Source organism: Pectinophora gossypiella, chromosome 14 (assembly GCF_024362695.1).
Source record: "Pectinophora gossypiella chromosome 14, ilPecGoss1.1, whole genome shotgun sequence".
NCBI classification, from domain to species: Eukaryota; Metazoa; Arthropoda; class Insecta; order Lepidoptera; family Gelechiidae; genus Pectinophora; species Pectinophora gossypiella.
In genome coordinates this window covers 4,619,213-4,646,410 of record NC_065417.1, presented here as the reverse complement: position 1 = coordinate 4,646,410, position 27,198 = coordinate 4,619,213, and the positions used below count along the sequence as shown (strand labels likewise).

The 27,198-nt window shown below is 37.1% G+C and overlaps 1 protein-coding gene across 4 annotated transcripts in view; it reads right to left on the bottom strand.

Moving 5' to 3' along the window:
- Positions 1 to 27,198, bottom strand: part of LOC126372426 (supervillin-like) — a 314,398-nt gene that overhangs the window by 248,388 nt on the left and 38,812 nt on the right. For all 4 annotated transcript variants that reach the window (XM_050018165.1, XM_050018167.1, XM_050018168.1 and 1 more), the window contains exon 4: positions 6,408 to 6,510. In XM_050018165.1, coding sequence (XP_049874122.1) covers positions 6,408 to 6,510 — 103 coding nt within the window. The remainder of the gene's footprint in view (positions 1 to 6,407; positions 6,511 to 27,198) is intronic.

The window sequence follows — 27,198 nt, the reverse complement described above, 5'->3', positions numbered from 1 at the left end:
TTATTCAAATGTTAAGCCGCTTATGTTCATGATTAAATTTGTTTATTGTCTCTCCACACCAGCGTTCTGCGAAAACAAATATGAAAAGTTAAATAAAAATTTAATCGCGAAATGTCTGGGTATTTGCGCGGCACATATGAGAATAATGAATTTTTACGAGCTTATTAAGTCTCCGACAAAATTCCTGCATTTTCCCGGAACTAAAAAATATAATAAGCAGGAACAATAAAATTCGTGTTTTAAATGAAAATACGAGTACCTACTTTACTGACTTTTTCACGAATAAATTATATCGTCAAATTTCCTCTTTAATTTAAATTTAGTGTTGACACCGAAGCAACCTAGACCTACGCAGAAGAAAATACTAAATTAATACTACCCCTTTTCTTATGCCAGCCGGGTTTTACGCTTAAAATAAAATTATACTTACATTTGTGTAATACGTAAAACGCTAGAGCAATATATATTTTTTAATCAGTAAGTAAAACCCTACAGCTACGTAATTATTTCATCGTCAGTATATGGTAACGCAAAATTACATAAATAATTATCTCAGTGATTAATTAAGGCATTTCTCTTTTGCAAATTATACTTAAAAAGCAGTTTCATGTTACATTCGATGAGGCTAATTAATGCTCGATGCGAAAATTATAGGCCTGTGTTTATTAGGCTTCAGACACACAAATAGGTAATACATTCGCGTTCGTATTCATACTAAGCACATTTAAAAATAAAGAACAAGTCATATGACTGTCGCGAAAGAGACAAGTTTATTTCCGTCGATTTCTGCAACTCATATCCGGGATGAAGAACAGCATTGTACAATCTCACAGGAATGTGCAGAGCCCCTAGGCTGAATGATAGGTTAGTCAAATGAGATAGTTTTTACGAAACGTCAAAACGATAATTTCTATGGAACTTGTATGCCGTCATCAATACACGCGACCAATGTAGTACTCATTGTAACGTAATTGTTTATTAAAATTCAAGATTAGACTGTTTAAAGGAAAACAACTTGCAACCACACCATATACATCATCATCATGATCAGCCCATTAACGTCCCCACTGCTGGGGCACGGGCCATCTCTATAGACGGATACGATCGGGCCTTAAACCGTCACGCGGGTCCAGTGCGGATTGATGGTATCTAACGACTGCTAATGCAGCCGGGACCAACGGCTTAACGTGCCTTCCGAAGCACGGAGGAGCTCGAGATGAAAACTTTTTTGTGGTCACCCATCCTATGACCGGCCTTTGCGAAAGTTGCTTATCTTCAACAATCGCAGACCGAGCGCGTTTACCGCTGCGCCACCGAGCTCCTCACGCCCCACCGAGCTCCTCGCAACCACACCATACAATAAATAAAGAATAATACTGCGTACAGAACGGTAACTCTCCGCCCCGCACCAATTTCTGTCGGGCGCCGAGCTAGATTTACCGCACCCCCTCTGGGTATTATTTTAGTTTAAAATGGCCGCTGAAGCGAAAGCGTATGCGGACTGCTTCGCATGCACTTAGGCTGCCCCCACATTGGGCGTTGGCCGAGCGTACGCGTTTCCTGAGCGTGCTGCCGGCGTCGGCGCGGCGCGGACGTCGCGTCAGCGCACCGTCTGCGGGGCGCGGGCTTCGCGTTATCCAGCGCCGCACAAGCGCTGCGTGAACGCCGCGCAGACGCCGCGCTTACGTCGCGTTCCACGGGCGTTCGGCCGCCCGTGCCCCCCGCACACATTCCCCCCCGCGCCCGCTAGCATCTCAGTCAGTCAGTCAGTCGCCCGTGGAACGCGACGTAAGCGCGGCGTCTGCGCGGCGTTCACGCAGCGCTTGTGCGGCGCTGGACAACGCGAAGCCCGCGCCCCACAGACGGCGCGCTGACGCGACGCCCGCGCCGCGCCGACGCCGGCAGCACGCTCAGGAAACGCGTACGCTCGGCCAACGCCCAATGTGGGGGCAGCCTTACGCGATAAAGATGATTTTTTTGTACAAAGAACGTACGGGGCGGTGTGTCACCTGACCACACTTAGTATTCGTATATCCGTAAGGCCTAAGATATTCTGGTAACATAACAGTTCACCACCCCATCGGCCTTAGGTATAACTCCATACATCCTAAGGGTTTGCTTTCTCTCCAAACATGAATGAAACGTTCAATTAACACAAACTAACATTATGGAATGTACAAATAACTGTTAAAACCGTTTCGCGATACTTACGATGGATATAATTAATAACTGGATGTGAAAATGATAGGCGTGCGTGCTTTAATACATCGACTCTTTCATTCGGTACAAAACGATATAATTATGAAGTATGTACATTGCGATGGATTGTCATTCACGTTAATTGCTTTTGACAGTAATTGGATTGGATTTACTTTAAAATTAAAACTAGATTATTTTTATTTACGAAATGGCCCTCTATTATATTAGCCAACTATCACGTTGGTCTAACAGAAAGCTCGGTGAGGTGTGGGTACTTACTTCATCTTGCGATGGATGTACCTCTGACTACCTCAATTGGGATATAGTCAAGAGCTTATGTAATGTTTATTAATGTAAATTAGCCCCTCCGGAAATTGGGATTACCTAGATTTGGCCATTTTGCGAATTGACTCTTTATTTACCGTAAAGTGTCATCACAGATTTGACCCACATCACCTTAAAGTCGAAAGACCGAATGTTTTTTTTAAATCCATAACCCATTGTTTAACTATTGTGTCTGGAAATCTCGGCGCTAAGAGGCTAAGTGTGGAATTACAAATTTGATATCAATGTAGAACATTTAAGTCTTATTTTCTTTGTAAGAAACAAGCAACATTTCTAAAATTCCAAGAAGACAACTTGGCTTGACCCTTATTTTTCGCAAAGCCCATTATTTTCCAGTTTTAAAGCCACATGTGGCCAAATGAGACAATTGCGTGGGTTGGATTCAGGTAACAAAAGCTGTGAAACCCTCTTTCTAATGAACGCGTGTGAGATGTTTCGCAATCACATTACACGTACGGACATAGGGTCATGGTCCCTCTGGCGTTAGAAATAGAAGTCAGAGTTTCACACTATATTTGATGGCAGTTACCACTGATATCAGACATCGAAAAACTTGATTCGACTGCATTAGTTTAGCAAGATTACTTAATAGTTACTACGTAATAGATAAATCACTCAGGACAAGATTTCCTATATGTACCACAATAATAATTTACTTACTTTGTGTCCTAAAATGTGCTTTAACACAGAAACGTACAGTTTTTATCGCATTGTATCATGCTGCCTCACAGAGCCGCCAACGGCCCGAGGCTACCCAAAGCTCGTAGGAACGGTAGTAGGTAAATAACGCGCGCAAGTACATGGAATGATGGAGCACTGCCTCAATTGCCAATCATGCGACCTACGCTTAGATATATTGATGCAGCAGATATGATTAAGACTGATCAACCCATCGGTCATTGATGGTAAATGCGGGACCATAGAATAAAGAATAATACTACGTATAGGACGGTACCTCTCCGCCCCGACCTCACCCCCTTCTGGGTTTTACTTTAGTCTTGCTCGAATTTACGCATTAGGCGGCAAATGGTACAAAACGAAATTTTTGTATGAAGTGTTCGGGGTGTGGTCTTCTTCTATCGTGTCGGTTGTGAGGTGGATTACCAACCTCATCAACCCTAGTGTCAGGGTTATTATTGAGCCGCCATTGGCCCCTGACATGACTCATGTAACGACTACGTACTTACATCAGTAAGTAGTGACCTTCGAACCACGTATTATATTACATTCGCACAATCAGGTGATCAGCCTGTAATGTCCTAATCAAACTAGGGATCACAAAGTGCTGTTTGTATATGTGTATTTTTGTCCCCGCCGGGATTCGTATCCGGGACCACCGGATCGAGCCCAATGCTCAACCACTGCACCACAGAGGCCGTATCGCGGAGTGTGGAGAAATGTGAAGAGGACACAAGCACCTAATCAACTTTGACAATAAGTACGTAGGTAATTAAAACATATAATAACGGGTTCTTACCGCGTTTAAATCAGGGATATAAGACTCCCGATATTTCGACACTGTTGCAAGTGCCATGATCACGGGATGACTGATGAGATTGGAGTGGAGTAGGTAGATCCATAAGGTAGGTAGTACGTAGGTATTTTATTTCCTCTCAGTGCAGCTGAGACTGTGTTGTTTTATTTTCTCAATAAACTGACAAATACAAATACAGATATTATACGGCTATCATCCGTTGCATTCCCGTCCCGAAGGAACAAATTAACTGCAAAACAAACGATGACAGTAACAATCCACGGATACCGACACAAATAAAATGCTACCGAAGATTTACTTCGTGTCTTATTCTTTACCAGATTATGAAGAGAATAAACAACTCCTACTGTTTACTCCTACTCCTGTTGTTTATTGAGAAATAAATGCGGGGGTGAATGACTGAATTTAGAAGTTTGTCGCAATAAGTTCATGTCATTTAGGAGTTTGTATGACAAGGTTCTACTTTTTAGTTTAGTTCTCCTTCTATCGTGTGGGTTGTGAATTGAAGTGAATTCCCAACCTCATCAACCCTGGTGTCAGGGTTATTATTGACCCGCCAGAGGCCCCAGACATGGCTCATGTAACGACTACTTACTTACATCAGTAAATAGTAACCGGGACCAACAGCTTAACGAGCCTTCCGAAGCACGGATTATCTTACTTTTTGGATAATCAGGTGATCAGCCTGTAATGTCCTAACCAAACTAGGGATTACAAAGTGTTTTTTGTTATATGTCCCCACCAGGATTCGAACCCGGGACTTCCGGATCGTGAGTCCAACGCTCAACCACTGGACCACGGAGGCCATATCGCGGAGTGTTTATTTGCTTGTTTTTTGTTATTTAATTTAGACAGTCGATGTGGAGAATAAGTACGTGATAATGAATAAAATAATATGTTTGTTTCAATATTGGCACTTCGTAGTCACTTCGCGAAAGAAAGCCGATCCAGAAAACTAGGTAAGAATAGAGTATGTGACGTCTTTACAAAGTCTTTTCCCAGGACAGAAAAACGTATTCCCCAAAGAAAACCGAACAAAACCACTCCTTTCTATTCACTGACTAGAATTTCAATGGCGAAACAATTTGTCGGACTCAACGAATTTTTTGCTTAAACATTTTTCTTTTTTTGCGTTTTTTATGCAAATAAAAGACTCCTGACGCAGATTAACGATGTTTAATTTACTCTTGATGATTTCTCTTGCCATATTTCAGTTAATATTTTTTTTAATTAAGCTAAGCAAAATGTTTTTAATTTTGATTTCTTAGTCGTCACGCTACTGGTAGCTAGAGTCCAGTTACAAATGTATTATATTTACCGGATGAAAACCCACAGCGCTTTCCGGCATTTTTCAGCTAAGTAGTTAATTTGCGGCAAATCTACAATAAGCCAATTCAAAAAAAGAAAAAGCAATGCAGTTTGCGAGGAATGGGCGTATGTTAGTTGTGATGCTATACAGTGTTAGGGACACCGAACCGAATACTGAGAAGGGTGATTCAGCTCATGATTCCGAGTTAATATCAAATTGAATTTTCCGTCGCAAAATTCATACCTAATGTATTTTAAGTTATTTATTTTCAAAATATATAATTTTTTATAATATTTTTTTTTGCGATGGATATTTCAACTTGATATTAACTCATGAATCATGAGCTGATACACCGCCCTCAGTATTCGGTGCGGTGTCACTAACCCCTGAAATATGTGCCACTGAAATTCCGCTTTTAGATAATCTCTCAGTTTGTGAATATCTTCAACTCCATTTTACTACATTCATAGTAAACAGTTTCTAAATAGAAACGGCGTGCCGGCTAGTGGCCATATATTTCACGCTACAAGTGCCTACAAGTTGCGTTCATTGATCAAGCCGTCAATGGCGCCTGCGACGCTAACTGGCAAACATTTCTACGCTCGACTGAGTGAAGCATTCGGCTTGACCGCTTAAAATATTGGTTGTGTTTTTATAACTTTTATCGTATTTTGCAGTGAATGTAAGGTGCGTAAAAAAGTGCCGGTGAAATTAAAATAGAAAACCGCCAAAACGGGGAATTAGCGTTACTTCAAACAAAAGTAAAATAATAGAGAAAAAAAACTATTGCTAATAGAACTATATAAATAAAGTGCTAAATCATTTTGGTTGTCTTCTTAAGTGATATACTGTAGATTTATATTTAGTAAAAAATGTTATATTAAAGTATATCATAGTATAATTTCATTTGCGCTAAATGCTGTGTACGCATGCAATTGACAAACGTTATAGGTATATACCAATTTATTATTTTTACAATATTGTATGTAAAATTGTATATGTATTTTTAAATGCGTATCTAATTAATAAATAAAACAGAACTAAAGTACAAGTACTCACCATCATCAGAGTGCGCAGTTTGCGTGCGTTTCGGCGTACTGGTCGTGCGCGGCGAAGGCTGCGCGCGGCGACATGGCGCGGCGCACTCCGGGACGGTCTTGCGCTAAAAATAATTTAAAAAATCAGATATTGACAAAATGGAATCAATCTTAAGGACCCATTACTCTAGCCAGAAATCCGGCCAATCAGCTCGCACTTCAGGAGGAGACCACGTGATATTATCTATAATCCAGATGTGAATTCAAATTCCAAGTCAAATTCAGTGGTTAAAAGCCCGTAACGAGATTCGAACCCGTGACACTATGATGTTACGCTTTGTCTTTGCCTTTGTCTAACTAGTGAAAACCTGTACATACGCAGTTACATCCGTCGATGGGTCGAGAATGTTTTATTAGACCCAGCAATCGGGTCAGCGTATCCAAACCACATCAAACCTTTAATAAAAATGATTGTCATATTTTACATCAATCATAGTGTAATAATTGCTGACGATGAGGCTAAAGATAGAACACGATTTCTTAGCTAATATATCACTGTAGGTATGTACTAATTCGATCAATAACCTACATCAATATGTAGCAAGATTAATTACGATTTCATAAATGGTCCCTAATGGGCACTAAAAGCACGTTCTATTAATTTAGTAGGTATTTAATACAGAATTACTATCTAAGCCCCGGAGAGGAATTAAGCAAAACTGAACAGTTTTGAAATGAAATGAAGAATTATTTTAAGTGACAATATTCTCGGTGAGGTTTGGGTACTTAGTTCATCTCGCGATGGATGTACCTCTGCTTATCTATGAGAATATGTATGTATAAATATGCAAGAAGGAAATTATTTTACTTTGCCAATTTTTATTGGGCAAGGCGCATTTCTACTTTTTAAGTAGACAACATTCTTTACAGACCCCAAAAGAAAGGTCACGAGTAAAGCCTCAATGATAAGCGTCTTATTTCGTTATTAAAATCTACAATTTTATAAAATATTTCAAATATAAATTACGTTCAAAGGTCTTTTCTTTATTTTGTTTTCTGTTTAGTATTTCAAATTGGATTTTCTCAAGCATTTACCAGTGAAAAGGGCAGCGATGGAATCTCTCCGCAAAAGAAAATGCATATCAGAATATCAGTCTAGACAGCAGTTGTTCAAGACCATTGAATGTCTGATTTAACGAACGTCAAGTTAAAAGACTGCTTTAGTGAGATTGAAGACATTGTTTGAAGTGTCTTCATTCAGATACATTACACTGTCAATAGGTAGTATTATACGCTATGGGTATATGCGTTTCATATTTAAGTGGGCTTTAATTTCAAAGTTTAAATGTCACTTTTCGGGTTCTTTAGCAAAACGAGACATTCTGTCTGTACACAGCACTATAAGGTTATATCGAAAACTTAATACAATAGTAAACCTACGCTTACTAAAATATTTTAGACGTACTTAAAAGCGTTAAATGTATCTGGTATCTGAAAGGTATTAAGTGTTAATTACAACGGTAAAGCTTCATGTCTTGTTCGAATAATGGTACATTCAAGTAATAACCCACAAAATGAATTTACGTACTTACTTTTATGTAAATGGCTGCTATCTGTCTCTCAAGATACAGGCTACCTAGTTTGAGAGACAGGGTTACCTTCTACTTTTAAATAGCCAACATTAAAATTATATAAACTGCAATCTAATTGTCAATAATATGTAAATTGTTGTGTGTGGAAATAAAAATAAATATGTATTTTTATATAATCTACCTTGTTGATAACTTGTAGCTGGGTGGGCTGACCACCTCGTTAGAAATAACAAACGTGACTTCATGTATGTTAGAAAATGTTATTTCAATTATTATTCATTATAGATAATCCTTTCGTAAATAGGTGGGACATAAAGATAAATAAGTAATATAATAAAATTATACTTATAATATTTTCAAGAGAAACCAACTCACCACTTTGATCTTGTAATCCTTGAAATAAATCCTCATTTTGTCTCTTGATCCTTATGAAGTCACATAAGAAGCAGAGCCTATATTCAACAGTTATTGTGTTACATTCACAAAGCTAGAAGAAACCCATACAATCGTAATATTACAAAACCGACCACTATAAACTACAATCAGTATAATAAGGAGGTAGTACCAAGTAGGTTGACGGGGTTGGTAATCCACCTCACAACCCACACGATAGAAGAAGAAATATAATAAGAAGAATTCATAGTTGCCTAAATATAACAAATAACCTAAATAGTTGTACCATAACCCTGACACCAGGGTTGATGAAGTTGGTAATTCTCCTCACAACACACGAAGAAGTTGTACCATATACGTACAGTAGAAGGAAATATTAAACTGTATGAAAGGACCATTCAAAATATAAATAAATCACAACAAATGAATTCACCTCCAACCTACATTTCAAACGAACCAATTTTATTTTTTTATTTAGTCAAATGAGATATACTTTTACGAAAAGTCAAATCGGTTCATTTATATGGCTTTCGTATGAGAATACAAAACGGTGATACCATCAATAAACGTATTCAAACGTCGTACTCAATGTAATTCGAAATTGGTTAATATTGCATAACAAAAAAATTGGTTGATTTTTGATCATTTTTAACCCAGTTGTCTACCCTATTGATACTTAACTGTACATTCGGATGTTATTCTTTACAATACTGACTTATAGTGAACCAAACACTCCATATCAAGGTGTAACAAAACCATGTATACTCAAAAATGACAGCTAACGTTTCAAGGTTAGGTTAGGTTAGCTGACGTCATGCCATTTCGTAAAAAAATTACCCACGACCAGTGTTTTTAATTTACTTTGCAAGGCAATTTTAAACTTTCAGTAAAAGATTTACCTATATGGTTTTAATGATTTTTATATATGTGTCAATAGTAATACATTAGTCAGTAATTCAATTAATTTTCAATAATAAAATTTACGTCCCTGGAATGTTGAAGATACCAATTTAATGGTAACTCAATGGTAACACTTACGTCATCAAACGGCTATCAATGGCGGCATTTCATAGGATTGAGCATACCTGGTTTTGTTATACCATGCTCCATACAATAATCTCATTCTTATCGTGTGCCGAATAACGCGTAAGTGCGAGCGAGACAGTCCGCACACTCCTCCCTTCCCCCTTACTCCTTAGCGGCTTCAGGCCATTTAGACTAAAGTAAAACCCAGAGGGGGTGAGGTAAATCTAGCTCGGCGCTCGATAGAATTGGTGCGGGACGGAGTTTAGTTAGTATTATTCTTTATTCTATGCCTATGACAACGCTGCAGTCGAAGGTGACAAACGTCAATTCAGTAATTTTACCTACGTGGACAAGATTTCGTCGATAACAAATAGACGTGTGCGTGTCTATAGGATGCACATATATAAACCGCCTCCGATACGTTTCTGTGAAAACCGATTTCTTTTCTTATTGTACTATGAACGGTTATCTAGATCTGTAAGTCTTCCTATCGAATGTAATCATCGAGAAAGTAGAGATTATCCGCGAGGCCCGGCGTATTGAATAAATTTCCTTATTACCTTATTGTCAGGAACAGATAATATAATAAAGTTTCATACAATAACACTTAATTGGTTTTGATGGACATGAGTACTTACGTAATGTGATTTTGATAAAAGTAATTTGTTTTATCGGATTTGTATATGAACAGATTTTGAGTGTACGTATATTTGACTTTATAATTTAGCTTATTATGTTCAAATAAATTCTAGCATTTGTAAAGCATATAAAAAACTCTAAAAGCACAAAAAGAAACAACATACTAACTCCAGCGATAACGCAGGACATGTTTTGAACCTTCTAAATGAGTATTTGCAAAGAAATAATAGTTATGCTCTAAAACAAAGGACATAAACATCAAGGACAAGTACCTAATATTAAAGACAAAACAATAAACATTCTTACGTCGTCAATCACTGGCAATCCACGCTTATTATTATTAGAATCGACAGTAGAATCAACCATTATTGCAACATTAACACCAGCACTCACGGCACGGTACGCGCTACAGACGGAGACGCGACAAATATCGCTGGCTTTGATCGATAGATGCTGCTAAGTTGGTGTAACTGGCTGTACCTCTGCTACCCCAATTTTGAAAAGATTATGAAGCTTATACTTACTTATTTTATTTTTTATTAATCTTTTGTTTATTATAATTAACGAAAAAAAGAGAAGGATGTAAAATGTTAAAAGCTAGACGAATAAACACTGATCAAATTCAGGTTTATTTAAAGAATCAGTTAACCTGGACTTAAGAGTACCTATCTACTCGGCGATAAATGAATACTTATTTTGAAAAAGTGGAAAAAGCGATTTGTCAGTATCAGGATTCGGGGTCTCTTTATATTAACGTACCATAGGAAATAGGTGTGATGTTACGAAGTATAGAGTTATTGGTCGGAATTCCCGATATCTGTTTATGTCGATAGTGTGTACCGTGCCGCGCGGCCAGGCCTAGTTAGAACACTGACAACCTTCAGCAACCAGATAGAATGTCTATCTAGGTAACCCAAGAGAAGCCTACGCAATGCTAATTTGTCACACTGGATTGGATGTTGCATAATATAACCTATTTCAAAACAATTAAGAGTCGAAGTAGTTTAGCTGGTGCGACAATAAATCGTCGGAACAATGTAAATTATGAAGTCCCAAAAGTAGATCAATCCTACGCTTTTGCTTGGGATAAATTGCTTATTAGCACTCAAAGCCTTTTGTCTCCCTTCTTGTTATATAATTGCGTGATGTGTTGTTTTGTGCACAGTAAATTAATTACATAAATTAAAACCAAATTAGTGGCTCCTTTTTATTTTCACATTCAAGTACCTAGTGATACTTCAGTCAGAGAACACCATTTTTAATATTTTATTTCTGATATTTTTGCTGTTTTACTTTGAATATGATTAAACGTGTTAAGGCAAAGGGTGCAGCGCGAGAAACTCCTCAATTTTTTTGCTTCTTTTTAGCTTTTTTACCTGACTTTTCCGATATATACGTACATATCGGAAAATAAAAGATAAATAGTAACTTCATGAATGAAGAGAACCGTAACTATGTCTAAGAGGGTCTAGATACAAAAGTTTTGTCTATAATTCTGGCGCTGCGGTATAGATATTGCATACGACAGCAGGACAAGAAAGGATAGACTACAGGCTAGAGAGAATGAAACAGACTAAGAAAATGTATATTCTGAGAACTATCCTACACGCCGTACTATAACGCAAAAGTAATAATTAGATGTTTTGTTATAATAGTGTATAAAAGCCAGACTAAGATGATCAAAACTCAATCTCATTTTTCTTTTGGACTTACTTATGTTCGAATTTTAATTACGAATTAAGTGACAATGGGTGTATTATGGAAAATTTTCGTTTTGACGTGCCGTAAAAAGTATCTATCTCATTTGACTAAGTTGTAAAATAGGCTATCGTTCGGAAAACTAAACGTGTCACTAAAAAAGGTATGAATATTATTATCTATTAATTTTGTATCAAACTATAACCTTACTCAATACATTTCCCTGCAAAATCTTTAACAATCTGCGACGTAAAGTAACATTACAGTCAAATATTATATATGTACAACGTAGCAAGGATAAGGAAGGTTAAACTCTATTTATGGAGCATAACATTGAAAGTCAAATGTCGCCGGTTGATTGATGAGGATACAGTACACATGGGGCTTATCTATGGCAAATTCAATTTTGACACGCAAAAATTTGAAGTAGTACTTTCTGTTTTTTTTAATTGTAATATGTTATAGGTAAGTATGAAACGCTTGATTAATTATAAAAGTGAAGGACGCAAGAGAAATGTGTCGGGATCGAAGCAAATGAAATTCCATAGTCTCTGCTTACCCCGGTGGGATCATGTAAGATTAGTGATGTGCGATAGTATTAAAAATTAATAATGAAATTATTCGAATGATTCCATACATACATAGATCAACACGGACCTCCACGGACTCCTGGTATTGGAAAGATTATTTATGATCATGATTAATTGTAAAAGTGGAGTAAGCAAGAGAAGTGTGTCGGGAGCGAAGCAAATGAAATGAGCACAATAGTGGTGAGTACCGATATGACGACTGACAGAAATAAATGGAAGAAGAATACATGTTGTGCCGACCCCACCTTAAGGACAGGAGGAGGATGAAGTTTTTGATCACAATTTAGGTTACCTAAATTAAATTTAAGCATTACTTAATTTTTTTTAAAGTTAAAATAAAATATAAAAATTGTTTAAAATGTTGAGCTATAAATAAACATGACATAACTAAGCATCACGTCTGTATCCTAAAGGACAAAAGTCCACACTCCAAAAATAAAAAACATAACATAAAAGAGACATAAGTATAAAGCTTATATCCGGGACTAGTTCAATATTCACAGCTGATTATTTGCTGAAATAACTTTCGTATAACTTTCACAAAATAAGAAACTGTTATTACATATCATAAGCGACAAATAACGCGATATTTTTAACATGTTATAGATACTAATAAAGAATAAATCGAAACAGATTATATCGACAAGTAAAAGCCCCTTCTCTTCCATTATAAAACTGAAACGACAATTTGTAAAAAGTAGAGCAATAAAAAAAATCGTTGTCTTTAGAATCAGAATATTTTATAATAAATACAGTCATTAAGAAGGAATATGAAGGAAGGCAATTTATGAAACATGCATAAAACCGGAAATCATTGCGTGATCAAGAGCAGGACTGTGCTCAGTAGGGCGCACGCGTTAATGCATGGTCTTAATATAAAACAACAAAAGATAGACGCCTTTTTATTCCTATTGGGGTAAATAGAATTTCAAGTTGGCAGAAGGCAAATTAACTTACACCTACTCTTGGTACGGACAGATCATTTTCAAGTGGAATTCTTATTCCATTAATTTAATATGCGTAAACATGTTTTTTTTTGTTTACGTATTATTGTTAGATTAAAATGTTTTAAGGGGCTTCAACGTGTTGGTTTCAGCCCCACACACGCCTTCCAAAAGTCCGGGTGTTCAGAGTCCCGAGATATGGAATGAACATAACAATAATAATAAATTCATTTATTCAAGATTTCCACATCTAATGAAATAATACAATCAAAAATAATAAAAAAGGAAGAACACTTTGATTAATTACATTTTATTTTATTTTATACATTTCAATCAATAAAAAGAAATCAAAAAGACTAGGCATCCACCACAGGCTTTGTGAAAAAGTAAAATACTTGTTGATTAAAAATTAAAAAAGACAGACGAAAAAGGTTCATCGTATTTCTAGCTAGCCAGCATTATGATAGCGAGTCATGACGCATCAACTATCAACTACAAAAGACTGGAATAACAAATATGACATAACAATTGGCCCCTATTGCATCGTCTGTTACCATAAAATGAACATGAGTCAACGACTCGGCATGCTTTGGACAATGACGATCCATCGATTTTCTTCAAACTCTTCCGACCTTGGCCTAAAAAAATACTGTTGTTGATAAATTAACGAGATGCCAAGACGGAAGTTAGGAAGTGATTATGCTAATCTAATAGAGAACATTAAGGAGATTCTTGTTACGATTTTTATACAAAATACGACTAGAATGAGCGTAATTTGCATCCGTCTTTGCAGGTTTCTATGAATCGATGTAAAGCGATGTGCAGCTCGAGGCATTTTGGATTTGTTAAAAGGGTAGCTAACATTTTTACGCAAAGCACTTTATATAAACCCAGGGGGGACAGAGTCATCTTCTATGCCCTCTACTGGGGCAATTCCTGTTCACCCGTCCTTGCCGCAGGGGTGGGCGCCTCTTACTTCAGTAAACCGGAGTGAGATGGTGGCTGAGTTCGGATAGGGACCCAGACCTACGGAGTATAACGTAGATAGAACCCTTGCCCAGGGATATGAGTGAAGACCTGAACGATTGCAAAGGCGGAGATGGGAAACATCGGTACGGTAATGCAGGACGGAAGGGGCAAGTCACAGGGACTGTGACCTGGAACCTGACAGAGGGCAGCAGTAACTGTCAGTACTATTCAGAGGACAGGACAGGAGTCCTAGTACAGCTTTCAAATATACTACTCTGGGCGCCATCCCACTCGCGTCAGATAGAGTACTGCGGGGCGGAAGGCAAGAGGGAAACTACTGCCCTATTTTTCCCTAAAAAAGTAGCATGGAGAATGCTACACAGAAAAGAGCGCGACTCTAATTAGTGATGATGACTTTATATAAAAAATAGACGCAATGGAAAGAGATAGAAAGTATCATGTAGATTTAAATGTACCTAGTTAGTTACTATGTGTGAGACCGTTTTTTTTTTATTAGATATTAATTAAATTATTAGAAATTAGATATTTTCCATTAATTGATACTTTTGGACTCACGTAGTAAATATTTGATATTTAATAACCTCTAAAATGTATAAGTTTAGTTTAAGAAAAAGATATTATATAAATTCAGAAAGATTATTACAAGAGAAAGAGTATAAAAAGTATTGCTTAGACGAATAGGCAAGTTAACAGCAAATCCGTATAATTTAACGCACTTATAAATTAACATCTATATCAATCACTGAAATAAATTACTATCATTGAAACTTAGCGACTTGATGAAGTATAATATAGCTATTTATGTCTCACTAATTACGTTCATTACAGACTATTGCGAATAATCGATGGCGTTCAATCAAAAGCCAAATATCTGCTATTTTCAGATAGATGAAGTATTTACTCAACTCCGACACCCAATACGAGAACGGGTAAACGCACCTTAAATGGGCAATTTCCCCTCAACATCGACAAATGAGATCAAAGACCTGCGCAGACAGTCTGTTTACCCTACATGGAGCGTCTCAGTTCGAGGTTAAGAGCATATCGCTTCCGACAGCTGCAATTGCGTTTAGATAGCGCATAATTGACAACGACGAAGGCCGGATGAAACGAAACGCGACGCGGAAACAACGAAGTTCAAGGCCCGAAGACGAATATAGACAAATGAGATAAGGAAACAATTATCTTGGTACAGTAGACAGTAGTAAATACCGAAACGAAAATAAAGAACTTCCTTTGGTTAAGTAACATTACGACTGGTATACTAATGGAATCAGCAATACTAATGTAATTATATAATTTATTAATTCCAAACAACATATTCCTAAACAAATTTACTTATTCCAATTGACCAAAAATTGATCAACGAACACAGCGCACTTCAAATAGAAAAACAGAACCTAAAACACAAATCAAACAAAACATCCAATTACAAAACACTTGAACAAAACAAATACATCATCAACAAAATACCGAACAAACCGATCGAATAAATAAGAGGTATTCTCGCGATGCGCGTAAGCAAGCGCGTCGGGTTTGCAACTGGTCGCACCACCGCCTATGCGTGCGCGCCTCTTTCACTTCTCGCCACGGCACCTTGTAAAGCCGCGTCTTAGCCTTCGGTGATCGATATGAATTTGCCAATCGGATGTAATTAATGTAGCACCTTATATTTATTGAGCGTGGATAAAAAAAACATTAAAACAAAACAATTTTCAAATGAAAAGGTCCGAAAAGATTGCAATTGTTTCAAAGACTTTACTTGATGTTTGAAGTCTGCGGTGACATTCCCTACTTGGCCGAATAGAAAACTAGAAGCTCATTTTCGAAATTTTAGATCAAAACCGGGCAAAATATGTTACATTCTTGCGTAATGTATCATGCGACTCTACTAGAAGTAAATGTTATGCAACTTCGCCTCAAAGCCTTAATTTAGATTGGCTTGACTTACTTAAGACAGAAGAGCTGAACCGTTCACAACGATCTTTCCAATGCAAATCCAATTAAGTCTTAGTTGCCAATCTCAACCCCCAGTCGTTGTTACAGGGCGTTAGAAATTGCAAACAACTGGAATCCCAATGGTCTTAACCTTTAAACTTCGATATATTGGCGTTCAGGAATTTCCAATTACAACTACAAAAGAAATTAAAAACATTCGTTTTGTTCGTTTAAGTACATAGTTATTGGGAACTCCCGTATCTCTCCCGTATAAATGTACCTAGATTGAAATAGAGGAGGTCGTCAAACAGGACTTCTTTCGATAGCTGCTACTTTGATGTGCCTCGGATGAGGAAGCATGGAAGATTCATTTTTTATTTCCGTTCCTGGCCAAGTATGAAAGGTATTGTATACACGCGCCCTAACTTCTACGGCACCCACACGAAACAGGTATATTTTATACTGTTTGTACGAGTACTATAATAGTATCTTGATGTTAATATTAACAAGTTTAATATTGCTTAACTTTTGCCATTACTGAAGTACTAGAAATTTAGATTCCTACAGCAATTTACTCTGGGACGTAATATTTGGAATCTTGTCATTTTAAATAACAAATAAGAAGCGTAGGTACAAGCATATATTTTAATTAAAAGTTTTTTGAAAATATACGCCATATTTTCCCTTAGGAAGTAAATGCCAAAGTTGTTAGAAAGAAGGTACTAAATCATGCTTACATGTCATCGAACTTTACGATAATTAAAAATAATTACCACGAAAGCATGTACAGGAAACGAGAGCGTCTAACGCAACTGATGTAACTATGAATAGGCAAACGAAATACATGTAACAACAATATTCGTTGGAAAATTATTTAACATAGCTTAACATCACGCCTGTATTCCCGAAGGGGTAGGCAGAGGTGTATATATGTAAAATACACCCACTCCTCGCGAGCTATGTTTAAATCCCATGTAATAGGGCACTATTGACATTTACCAGGAACACAATTCTGGACACCACGTGATATCATTTATTTATGATCCAAAGATCCAAACATAAAGTCGAATTCAGTTTTTTTACGTGACTTATAAATTATTAAACCTCCTAAGAGATAAGTAATGGTCTTTTATTTATAGCATTAGAAATACAATTTGTCACTTATAAATTAAAATTACGAATAATTAAAACATTTTAAATTATTACACAAACACTGCAGGTCAGTCTAAAATACCGTATAAAATACCCTCTCGTATCTGGTTCAAAGGTGCCCATTATACTGGCCGCGTGACTTATTGTATGTAGATTTGCCGCAGATGGCATTAACTACTTGGCCGCACAAATGGAGAGCGCTGAGGGCTCTCACCCGGTGTCGAATTCAGTGGTTTAGCGCCTGAGCCAGTATTCGAACCCGTGACAACGCGATGTAAATCACGCGTTCTCTGATCTGAGCAATCACGGATTAAGATTTAACTCTGTAACTCTCTATCTTTGACTATCCGCCGTGGTAGCGCAATTGGTAGAACGCTTGCCTCTCACATTGAGGTCGCAGGTTCGAATCCAGCACAGTCCTAAATCAATGTTTTCGAATTCGTGTCTGGATCATAAAAGATTATTACGTGTTCAACGGTGAAGGAAAACATCGTGGGGAAACCCATATTCAGGTTAGGTAAACGGACCCTGTGAAAAACGGGGTAGTAGGGAGATGAACTCTCTATCTTCGACTTTCCCCTATCAATCTACCACTGAACTTTTCAACACTTCAAATCAGCATTAAAACCCGATAAAACTATATTTTAACTATTGAAAAGCAATAAAAACGCTTGACTCGCAGCCATAAAACACAGAAGATAAATAGCAGAAAGTAAAACTTGCAAAACAGCGTTTAATCTTAACCTGCGATCATACATAAAATATATTTTACACTAACGTCACAATTTATATTATAACGGCGTTTTAATAGCCAATTCTGTAGAAGCTGACGCCACATAATGAGCTGTTCTTAATTAATTACTCTCTCCAACAAGACAAGCAGGTACTAATAAGCGAATAGAATCCATACGTCAAATTTGTATCAGTTAAAGACATCTTGAGTACCGATCAAGCGGCATCATGCAGAGATGCGCGCACGCGACGTTTTTTACCAATTTGACAATTAAAATGTTTGCCGGGACAGTTACCAAGATGGAGCAGACTGCCGTTTCAGATTGCTTTATCTACATACAATGTGTCTGTTGCACATAAGAGCTATAATAAAAACTAACAGTCAAGTCATTCATCAATCATTTTACACAAACTAGGTATTACTGCTTTTACTGGAACAAATTGCTTTTCTAGCATTTTTAACAATCCCAAAAAAATTGTACATACATGTAAGGCTGATAAAAATATTTATTTTAAATCACAAAATCGTAACCTTGAATTATTTGGTAGCTGCCAGTATTTTTTTTCCGTTTGACGCTGATATTTTTCTTTGCACATTAAGATATCTGAAGTAAAACAAAGATCTTGCTTATTAGGTATATGTATTTTTTCTTATAATATACATAACAAGATTACTGATTATCTAGAAGATATGAATGCATGGGATTAATTGTCTGGGAACATACATTAGGCAGTCAATAATAATTTACTAAATTATATAACAGTATTTTTTTTAAAGAACGTCTAAAGGCCCTCTGCCTAGGTGTTTCTTGCAGCTTCTTTTCCCCAGCGACGTTCGTTATGTAAAAAATGACGATTCAAAGTGTAAATATGTTACCTACTGAATAAATATATTTTTGAATTTGAATTCACAAACACATAGGATAGATGGACCGTTTATATTACACAAACAAGAACAAACTATGCTGTAGATATTAAGTAAGTATGTAATAAGAAAATTGTTGGCGGTATCACAGGCCAAAGACATTGGTTAATGTACCGTGGACTACACGCTAGATATTTGAATCTCTTTCCAGGTATGTAGATTATGTCATGACAATGATCTGTTACTAAAAACATGGTATAAGAAGACCAGGTATTCTCAATGATATGACAAGCCGCCATTGCTAGCCCATTGATGACGTAAGTGTTACCATTGAATTGGTATCTCCAACATTCTAAGGACGTAAATTTTTATTATTGAAAATCAAGTGAATTACTGACTAATGTATTTAATTACTATTACTTGTCACATATATAAATATCATTAAAACTTTGTAAATCTTTTACTAAAAGTTCAAAATTTTCTTACAAAGTAAATATAAAAACATTGTTCGTGGGTAATTTATTTATTACGAAATGGCAATACAGAGCGGGATGACGTCAGCTGGGCTTATCTTGAAATGTTAGCTGTCAGTTTTGAACATGGCCTGGTCTTCTTATACCATGACTGTAAATATCAACTACCTACTTTACTGGTATTAATTAGATAAATATATTTATCTTACGTAGAATATATAAATAATCACATTTCGTTACATTCATCAGACATTTCATTGAGGAGTGTTATTTTTAATAAACTTAGTATTTAAAATAAACAACGTCCTTCTTTAATTGCTATCAAGTAATATCAATTAAAGAAAGTAACTAAAAGTACTCTTTCCAAACATTGAACTGAAACTTGACGTTCAAATTCAAAAGTTCTTGAAGCGAAATTAGGTTATGTTACCTAAATAAACTTTTTTATTATTATTATTTATTATTATTATTAAATTCTCTATTGTAGTACTTACTCCACAACTTCCATAGTTCAAAAAACTTAAACTATTTTTGGCATAAAATTGTCTATGAAAGTTTAGCATATTGACAAAAACTTTACATTGCTCAATTAACAAAACTGTAGTAGGAGTATTTTAAATAATGATTCTCCGAATTTCTTTAAGTAGTAAACAAATATTCTCAATTCTCAACCACTGCCTTTAATTACGGTACAAGGATATACAGCTTTTAATTTCATCGGAAACTGGAAGCGGCTTGCAAAAAGCGGCCGAAGTTGCGGAGATCACGACCAAATACGAAGCGACCGCCGCGGCCGAGGTCGGCGGCATATCAACGGGGCGTCTACAACAATACCATACAATACGTTCGATTACCGCCGTTGGCGCTACCAAAATTGGTCACGTTTAAATCAACCGCTTTACCCTGACCCTTCTAGCTATATTATTCGCGTGTACAAACTCTCCATTAACGCATTTCTTCGCACCTTCACACTATTGTGTAAGGCTGGTCAGTTATACTCAAGGGTCTACAAGATGTGGTCAATCTTGCAAGGTCGAAGGTGCAGTCAGGCAGTGGGGAGTCGGACGAAAATAAAGAAAAAAGTATGCTATGGAATTAAATAAGTAAACATAATCTCTGTGAAGGTGTCGCAATCAAGGTGGACCTCATATTATGCTAATGTCAAAAACATAAATGGTCATGAAGACAAAACTTTCGAAATTATAAGAAAAACGGGAGAGGTCTTAAACGATAAGCAATAATATCCTTCGGACTTTTATTTTCGTTATTTTACAATTAAATGATTACTTAAAACGTCCACTGAACTACTTGCCCTAATGAAATGCCTACTACACAATGCTGTTTCATAAAATTGGTGTCAAATAAAATGTGGTATGTATAAAAGTGTAAGATAATATAAGATGAATTCTTTTCTTTTTTTTATCGTGTGGGTTGTGAGGTGGATTATCAAGCTCATCAACTCTGGTGTCAGGGTGACTATTGAGCCACCAAAGGCCCCTGACATGGCTCATGCAACGACTACGTACTTACATCAGTAAATAGTAACCGGGACCAACGGCTTAACGTGCCTTCCGAAGCACGGATCGTCTAACTTTATAAAATCGTTTTAAGATAACATAGTGGGTTATGAAGACTTCAGTGTTTACTTTCTCGCTCCCTCCTACATAAATAAAAAAAAATGTGTAAGTGTGTGTGTGTGAGTGTGTAATGTTTCTTTTTTTTTCAAATAAGATTTCAAAAGATAATCAGCATCAATGAAAGAAACGTTAATAGTACATCTATTTCGATACTTAATTACTCCTTACAACATCTAAGTAAACAACAAGAGTACTTTTCTGCTTCTTACGCAACAGATCCCGTAATGGGAAATTGTCGTGAACCAGTGAATCTAAAAATAGTCTTTTAATTTCGTTAATCGACAAGCTTTAGTAAGCTTCTTCAACGGCCTCCATGGTCCAGTGGTTGAGCGTTGGGCTCACAAAATCACTTTGTGATCCCTACTTTAGTTAGGACATTACAGGCTGATCACCTGATTGTCCAAAAGTAAGACGATCCGTGCTTCGGAAGGCACGTTAAGCCGTTGGTCCCGGTTACTACTTACTGATGTAAGTACGTATTTGTTACACCACCCGGGTGTAATAAGGCCTTAAGCTGGGCGAGCAAACGCTAGGGTGACGATGATTTGAAACCGAAAAAGATTTAGAATAAACCCTATTACCTTGTTACACTGTAATGAATATTTCGAAGAATGATTCACACCATGATTTCGAGTTGATATCAAGTGGAATTTTCCGTCACAAGTATAAAACTGAAAATGATTAAAACAACTACAACAATGACTGCAATATTCATGAATTTTCCGACAGGAAATTCCACTTGATATCAACTCAGAATCATGGTCTGTATCATCCCCGTCAGTGTTCATTACGATGTCACTTACACACGTTACAGCCATACGAGTACGTATGGGTGTTTATGACGCCGTAACGAATACTGAGGAAGATGATTCAGCTCGTTATCCTGAGTCAATATCAAGTGATTTTTTCCATCGCAGAAGTATAGAATTGAAAATAATTTAAAAGAAACACAAAAAACAAAATTTAGGCGACAGAAAATTCCACTTGATATTAACTCAGAATCGTGACGTAAACCATCCCCCTCAGTATTAATTGCAATGTCACTGTATATTCATGTAACTAGTTTACATAAACACGTAGACCTCAGAACGGTAAGTGGGACTAAATTGGCTCGTCCAAGATTTACATGCAATTTCATGACGCAGCCTTATTCAATGCACTCTTGACCTGGTTGCATGTGGTAAATTGCGTTTGACTAGACAATCTGTTGAACTAAGTTAGGAAGTGGCCTAGGACTTGTTAGGAACAAGTTCCGATCGATTTAGTTCAGTAGTTCAGTGATTCAGGTAACGGCCTCCGTGGTCCAGTGGTTGAGCGTTGGGTTCACGATCCGGAGGTCCCGGGTTCGAATCCGCGTTTGCGCTCCCCGATTGAGAAGCAAGTTGGTGTACCACAGAACCGCAGTGACTTACCTATAATGAAATACCTAGCTACTTACCTATAGTGCGTTGCATTTAGGATACTTACTTTTATTATTATTATTTTTATGATTTTGGTTTGTTTTTCTTTTTTTATTAATGATTTTTTATCTTGGTTCTTTTTTTGTTTTATTTTTGTTTTTTTCTGTGAATTGATTTCCGTGTGGTTTCTGTCCTATGTTGAATGTAATGTACCTGTCTGTCTGTGTCTGTGATGTTCGGAAGTAATAAATGTTTCTTTCTTTCAAATACATAATCAGAAGGTAACAAACCTTCTGTCAGTTTCTCTCGTTTAGAAATAAGCAGTTATTTTCTATTGGGTACAATCGTATTATCATCACGTCAACTTCTGACAAATATTCAATGGGTCGAAACACGAAAAGCCTTTGTGTATTTGAGACGGATACAGAAATTTCTCTGATATTTCTAGCCTTTGTGTACAGACGAAATTCTGAATAAAGCATAAACCTTTCAGTTTTAAAAGCGCAACAATTTTCTCACCGTTAAAACCAGCTTATTTAAAAAGCTTATGAGCATCGCATAGTGAAATAAATTATTCACACACGCGGAGTTAAATATTGTATCTTATTTTCTCTGATAAAATGTTTTAATGTAAGTTTAAAAAATATATTTATTTTATTTCAGCGTTTCATATCATGCTCTGCACTTACTCAAAGGTGAAGATAATGATAACATTTTTAATTTTTAGTTCAGTAAGTTCTTTGGATTTATTAGCAAGTATTTTTAAATATCTAATTTTACTGATCTATTATAGTCATAAGTTAGGATAAATGACACGGCCTCCGTGGTCCAGTGATTGAGCGTTGTGCTCACGATCCGGAGGTCTCGGGTTCGAATCCCGGTGGGGACATATCACAAAAATCACTTTGTGATCCCTAGTTTGGTTAGGTTAGGTTAGGACATTTACAGGCTGATCTCCTGATTGTCCGAAAATAAGACGATCCGTGCTTTGGAAGGCACGTTAAGCCGTTGGTCCCGGTTACTACTTACTCATGTCAGGAGCCTTTGGCGGCTCAATAGTAACCCTGACCAGGGTTGATGAGGTTGGTAATCCACCTCACAACCCACACGATAGAAGAAGAAATAGAGTGTCACGTGTACCGCAGTCAATTTTTAAAAAGTTCATATGTCCAAATTACTGATTTGTTGAATTGCTTCTGATTTGGTAGTCGAATAGTTTAACACTGTAGTACATACACCCACTCCTCACCAGCTATGTTACCTCAATTATTGTTGTCTATATCATGGCTGACTTTGCAAATTGACGTATCTGACGGATTGACAATAGCAAAAGGTGCGAATCAGATTCGTCAAAAATTTGAGATATTTCAGTTCGCGATATCAGCGACGATATAGCGTAATAAAATTGGCTATGAATGGCTAGGTTAGTCTTAAGGTGAAGGTTAACTATTCCTACCATATTTGGCTCAGTTCAGCCTGTTAGGCCAGCCAAGTGCAACTGCCGGAAAATTATTATCGGTCTCTGCCAGGGGTTCCCAAAGTGTACTGAATAGAGGTTCCGTATACTAATTTAATATTTAATTGCTTAAAACCATACATACATAAGCACACGCCTATTTCCCACCGGGGTAAGCAGAGACTATAGAATTCCTATATAATTCCAGACTATAGAATTCCTGACACACTTCTATTGCTTCCTCCACATTCATCAACAACCGAAAAACCAAACCAAAATAGTTATTTACGGTTAAAAAATACCCAATTCTTAAGTACTTAGTATATTCGTGACCGTCAATATTTCGGTACCTAGCTATAGGTATGCATATTATGACGTTATGCAATATGGACGTCTAAGTTTTTGTGCCAGTATCGTTACCACTGAATACGACTTTATAGGTTTTAATTCGTGTTTGGACCTTAAATAATTGATATGACGCGGTTTCCAACATTTGTGTCTGGCTATAGGCTCATCGTCTATTACATGGGACTTAAAATAGCTTGCGAGAAGTGGGTACATATTAGTACTATACACCTCTGCCTGCCTCTTCTGGCATACCGGGGTGATTCTATGTTTAGTATCATTGAGTCCTAGTTTCGACTAGAAAGAGTCAAGACAAACTATAAACTTTTAAACAAGGACGAGTGCCGCGAACTGAAAAAGTTTGCGAACCCCTTTTTACTTTTAGTTACGGCTTTATACGGACAAGGTCATAACATTATAATATGCAGTATTTATTATAATAATCAAATCTAAGCCTTATAAAGCTTAGTTGTTATTGTTGTTCTTGAACTAGATATCGCGTCCTCATTCGTGATGGTTAATTTAAATAATTATTGGTTCTGAATCCTGTACACACCATCTAATTTTAAGTTACACCTGTCATTTTCATATCCGCTAAAAAAGAGAGAAACGGGTAATCGACGGGCATTATATTCATGAAACACGTCAATTTTAGGCCGAAATTTAAAAAGGCCTTCCAAAATTTTATACTGGCCAATAACCCGACAGAATTAAGTACAGCACACATCAAACGGGTTGCATATGAGCGAGATGCTTATTTTATTCGCCCGGGTTATACATGCATTTTAAAATTAGTAGTCGTCAATCATCTGTCCCTTTCCTTTTCGCCGGATAAGAAACTGACAAGTATAACTTAAAATAAAATTAGGTGTCTGCAGGATTCGGGGCCATTGGTTATAGCTTTCCTCACGTGATACCGTTCGCGTGGACTTCGGTCATTGCGCGCGATGCATTCTGATCCATCCCTTTTCATCCCCTAAAGGGATCAATATTTTAAAAGGAATTCCATGGTCTCTGCCTACCAACGGGAAATAGACGAGATTTTAGGCATATATGTGTATGATCTGGGGGCACGGGAGTGCCCCGCCAAGACGAGCAAAGCGAAGCGCAAGGGCAGGCCACTACCGCCCTTGAAGAACAGAAGCCAGCGCCGTCACAGTCATCAGTCGAGTTAGGCCTATCAATTCTGTTCTACCCAACAGCAGGTACTTATTTGGTAAATTAACGATTGCATTGGTTATTTACTAAAAGGTAATATAACCTGCTATTAATACACTCTAAAAGAAAATGGCGTGCTCCACTAATTTGACCCTTTTAGCAGCATGGCTCACTAAACATTGTTTCTTTTAGGTGTACAGGAGTTTTAAATTGACCCGTATATTTTCTATCTTGTGATAATAAATAGCATGGTAATAAAAAACATGAGTAATTAAATCACTCAAAAAAAATGAGTAATTATTGGATTAAATATTTTTTAGTACCTACCTACTTACCTTCTAAATTTTCGCATGCTTATATCTAATGGATCATTATATCAGTGATACTTGGAACATAAAACCTACCAACTGTCTACAAAACCATGAATCCTATGCGAATAAATGATTTGATTTGATTTTAATTTCATTTTTAAAAGTGTTAATACCTCCCTGGACAAAGTATTTTATAAAGTTTATAATATATCGACCTAAAACCTGTGATACACATGAAATGCAGTAACATACCATATATATTAAACGATAGTACATATAGGTATGTTTCAACTATACTTTCTATGGCTGCTTGTGCTAACGAGTTTATCTGCAGGTTAAGGATTATCACGACGTCGACGTATGTATGTATGTAAGTATACCTATATTTTAGTAAGTCACTTTAATGTGACATAGACCTAGTTCCTGGTTCAGAAACTTTACTATAAACGCTTTTTGCATGTTTTGATCGACTTTTTAATGGAAGTAACTAACGTATAACAAAACAGCCACATCACATACATTAAAATATTTTTACATTTAGAAGTTTACGGTATTGTGACTAATATAACATAACATAAATAGCCTATTACGTCCCAATGCTGGGCACAGGCCTCCTCTCAATCAACCGAAGAGGGTATGGAGCATACTCCACCACGCTGCTCCACTGCGGGTTGGTGGAGGTGTTTTTACGGCTTATAGTCGGGATTGGTCACGTTAAGCCATTGGTGGGTTAACGTGCCCTCCGAAGCACGGAATCAACTAATATAATTATATGACAAATATAATTATATTGTGTGACTAATATAATTATATGACAATTACGGCGTACATAACTTATACAATTAGGGCTCAAACTGGATGACAGCGGCGGCAGCGGCGCGGCGGCGATAGCGGCGCGAGGAGCGGCGCGGCGGCCGCTGTTCCGTTCTCGATACCAGCGGCCAGATCGCGCGGTGTTGCGGCGGTATAGAATTGTGTCTCAAATGAACGTGATGTCGAAACGGCCACAACGCATTTTCGATTGTAAGTAGTTCTTTTGTTTCGTACGATTTATTGTGGGCAAAATAAGATCTGTATCCCTATAATAAACAAAGGAAACAAAAAGGCGAGTTTCAAACGCAGAGACACCGCTCGACTAGAGCGCACCGCTCGTACCCCGCTCGCCGCGCCGCTGCCATCGAGAACACTTCAATATAAGTCTTAGCATTTGAACGCGCCGCTCCCCGCACCGCCGCCGCCGCCGCGCCGCTGGCCGCTGTCATCCAGTTTGAGGCCTTAAGGGTAATGTACCTCTGACTACCCCAACTACTCGGGTAGTCGTGAGCTTATGTTATGTTAAAAAAGCGAGGCGTTTTATTTTATTCACCTCTCAACTTTCTCTCGTGACACAAGCAAAAACAAAGTAACGTATTTATGTTCCATATAACGAAACCGATAAGCGAATTTTAACATATTTTCCCGAGGTAAAACCCAC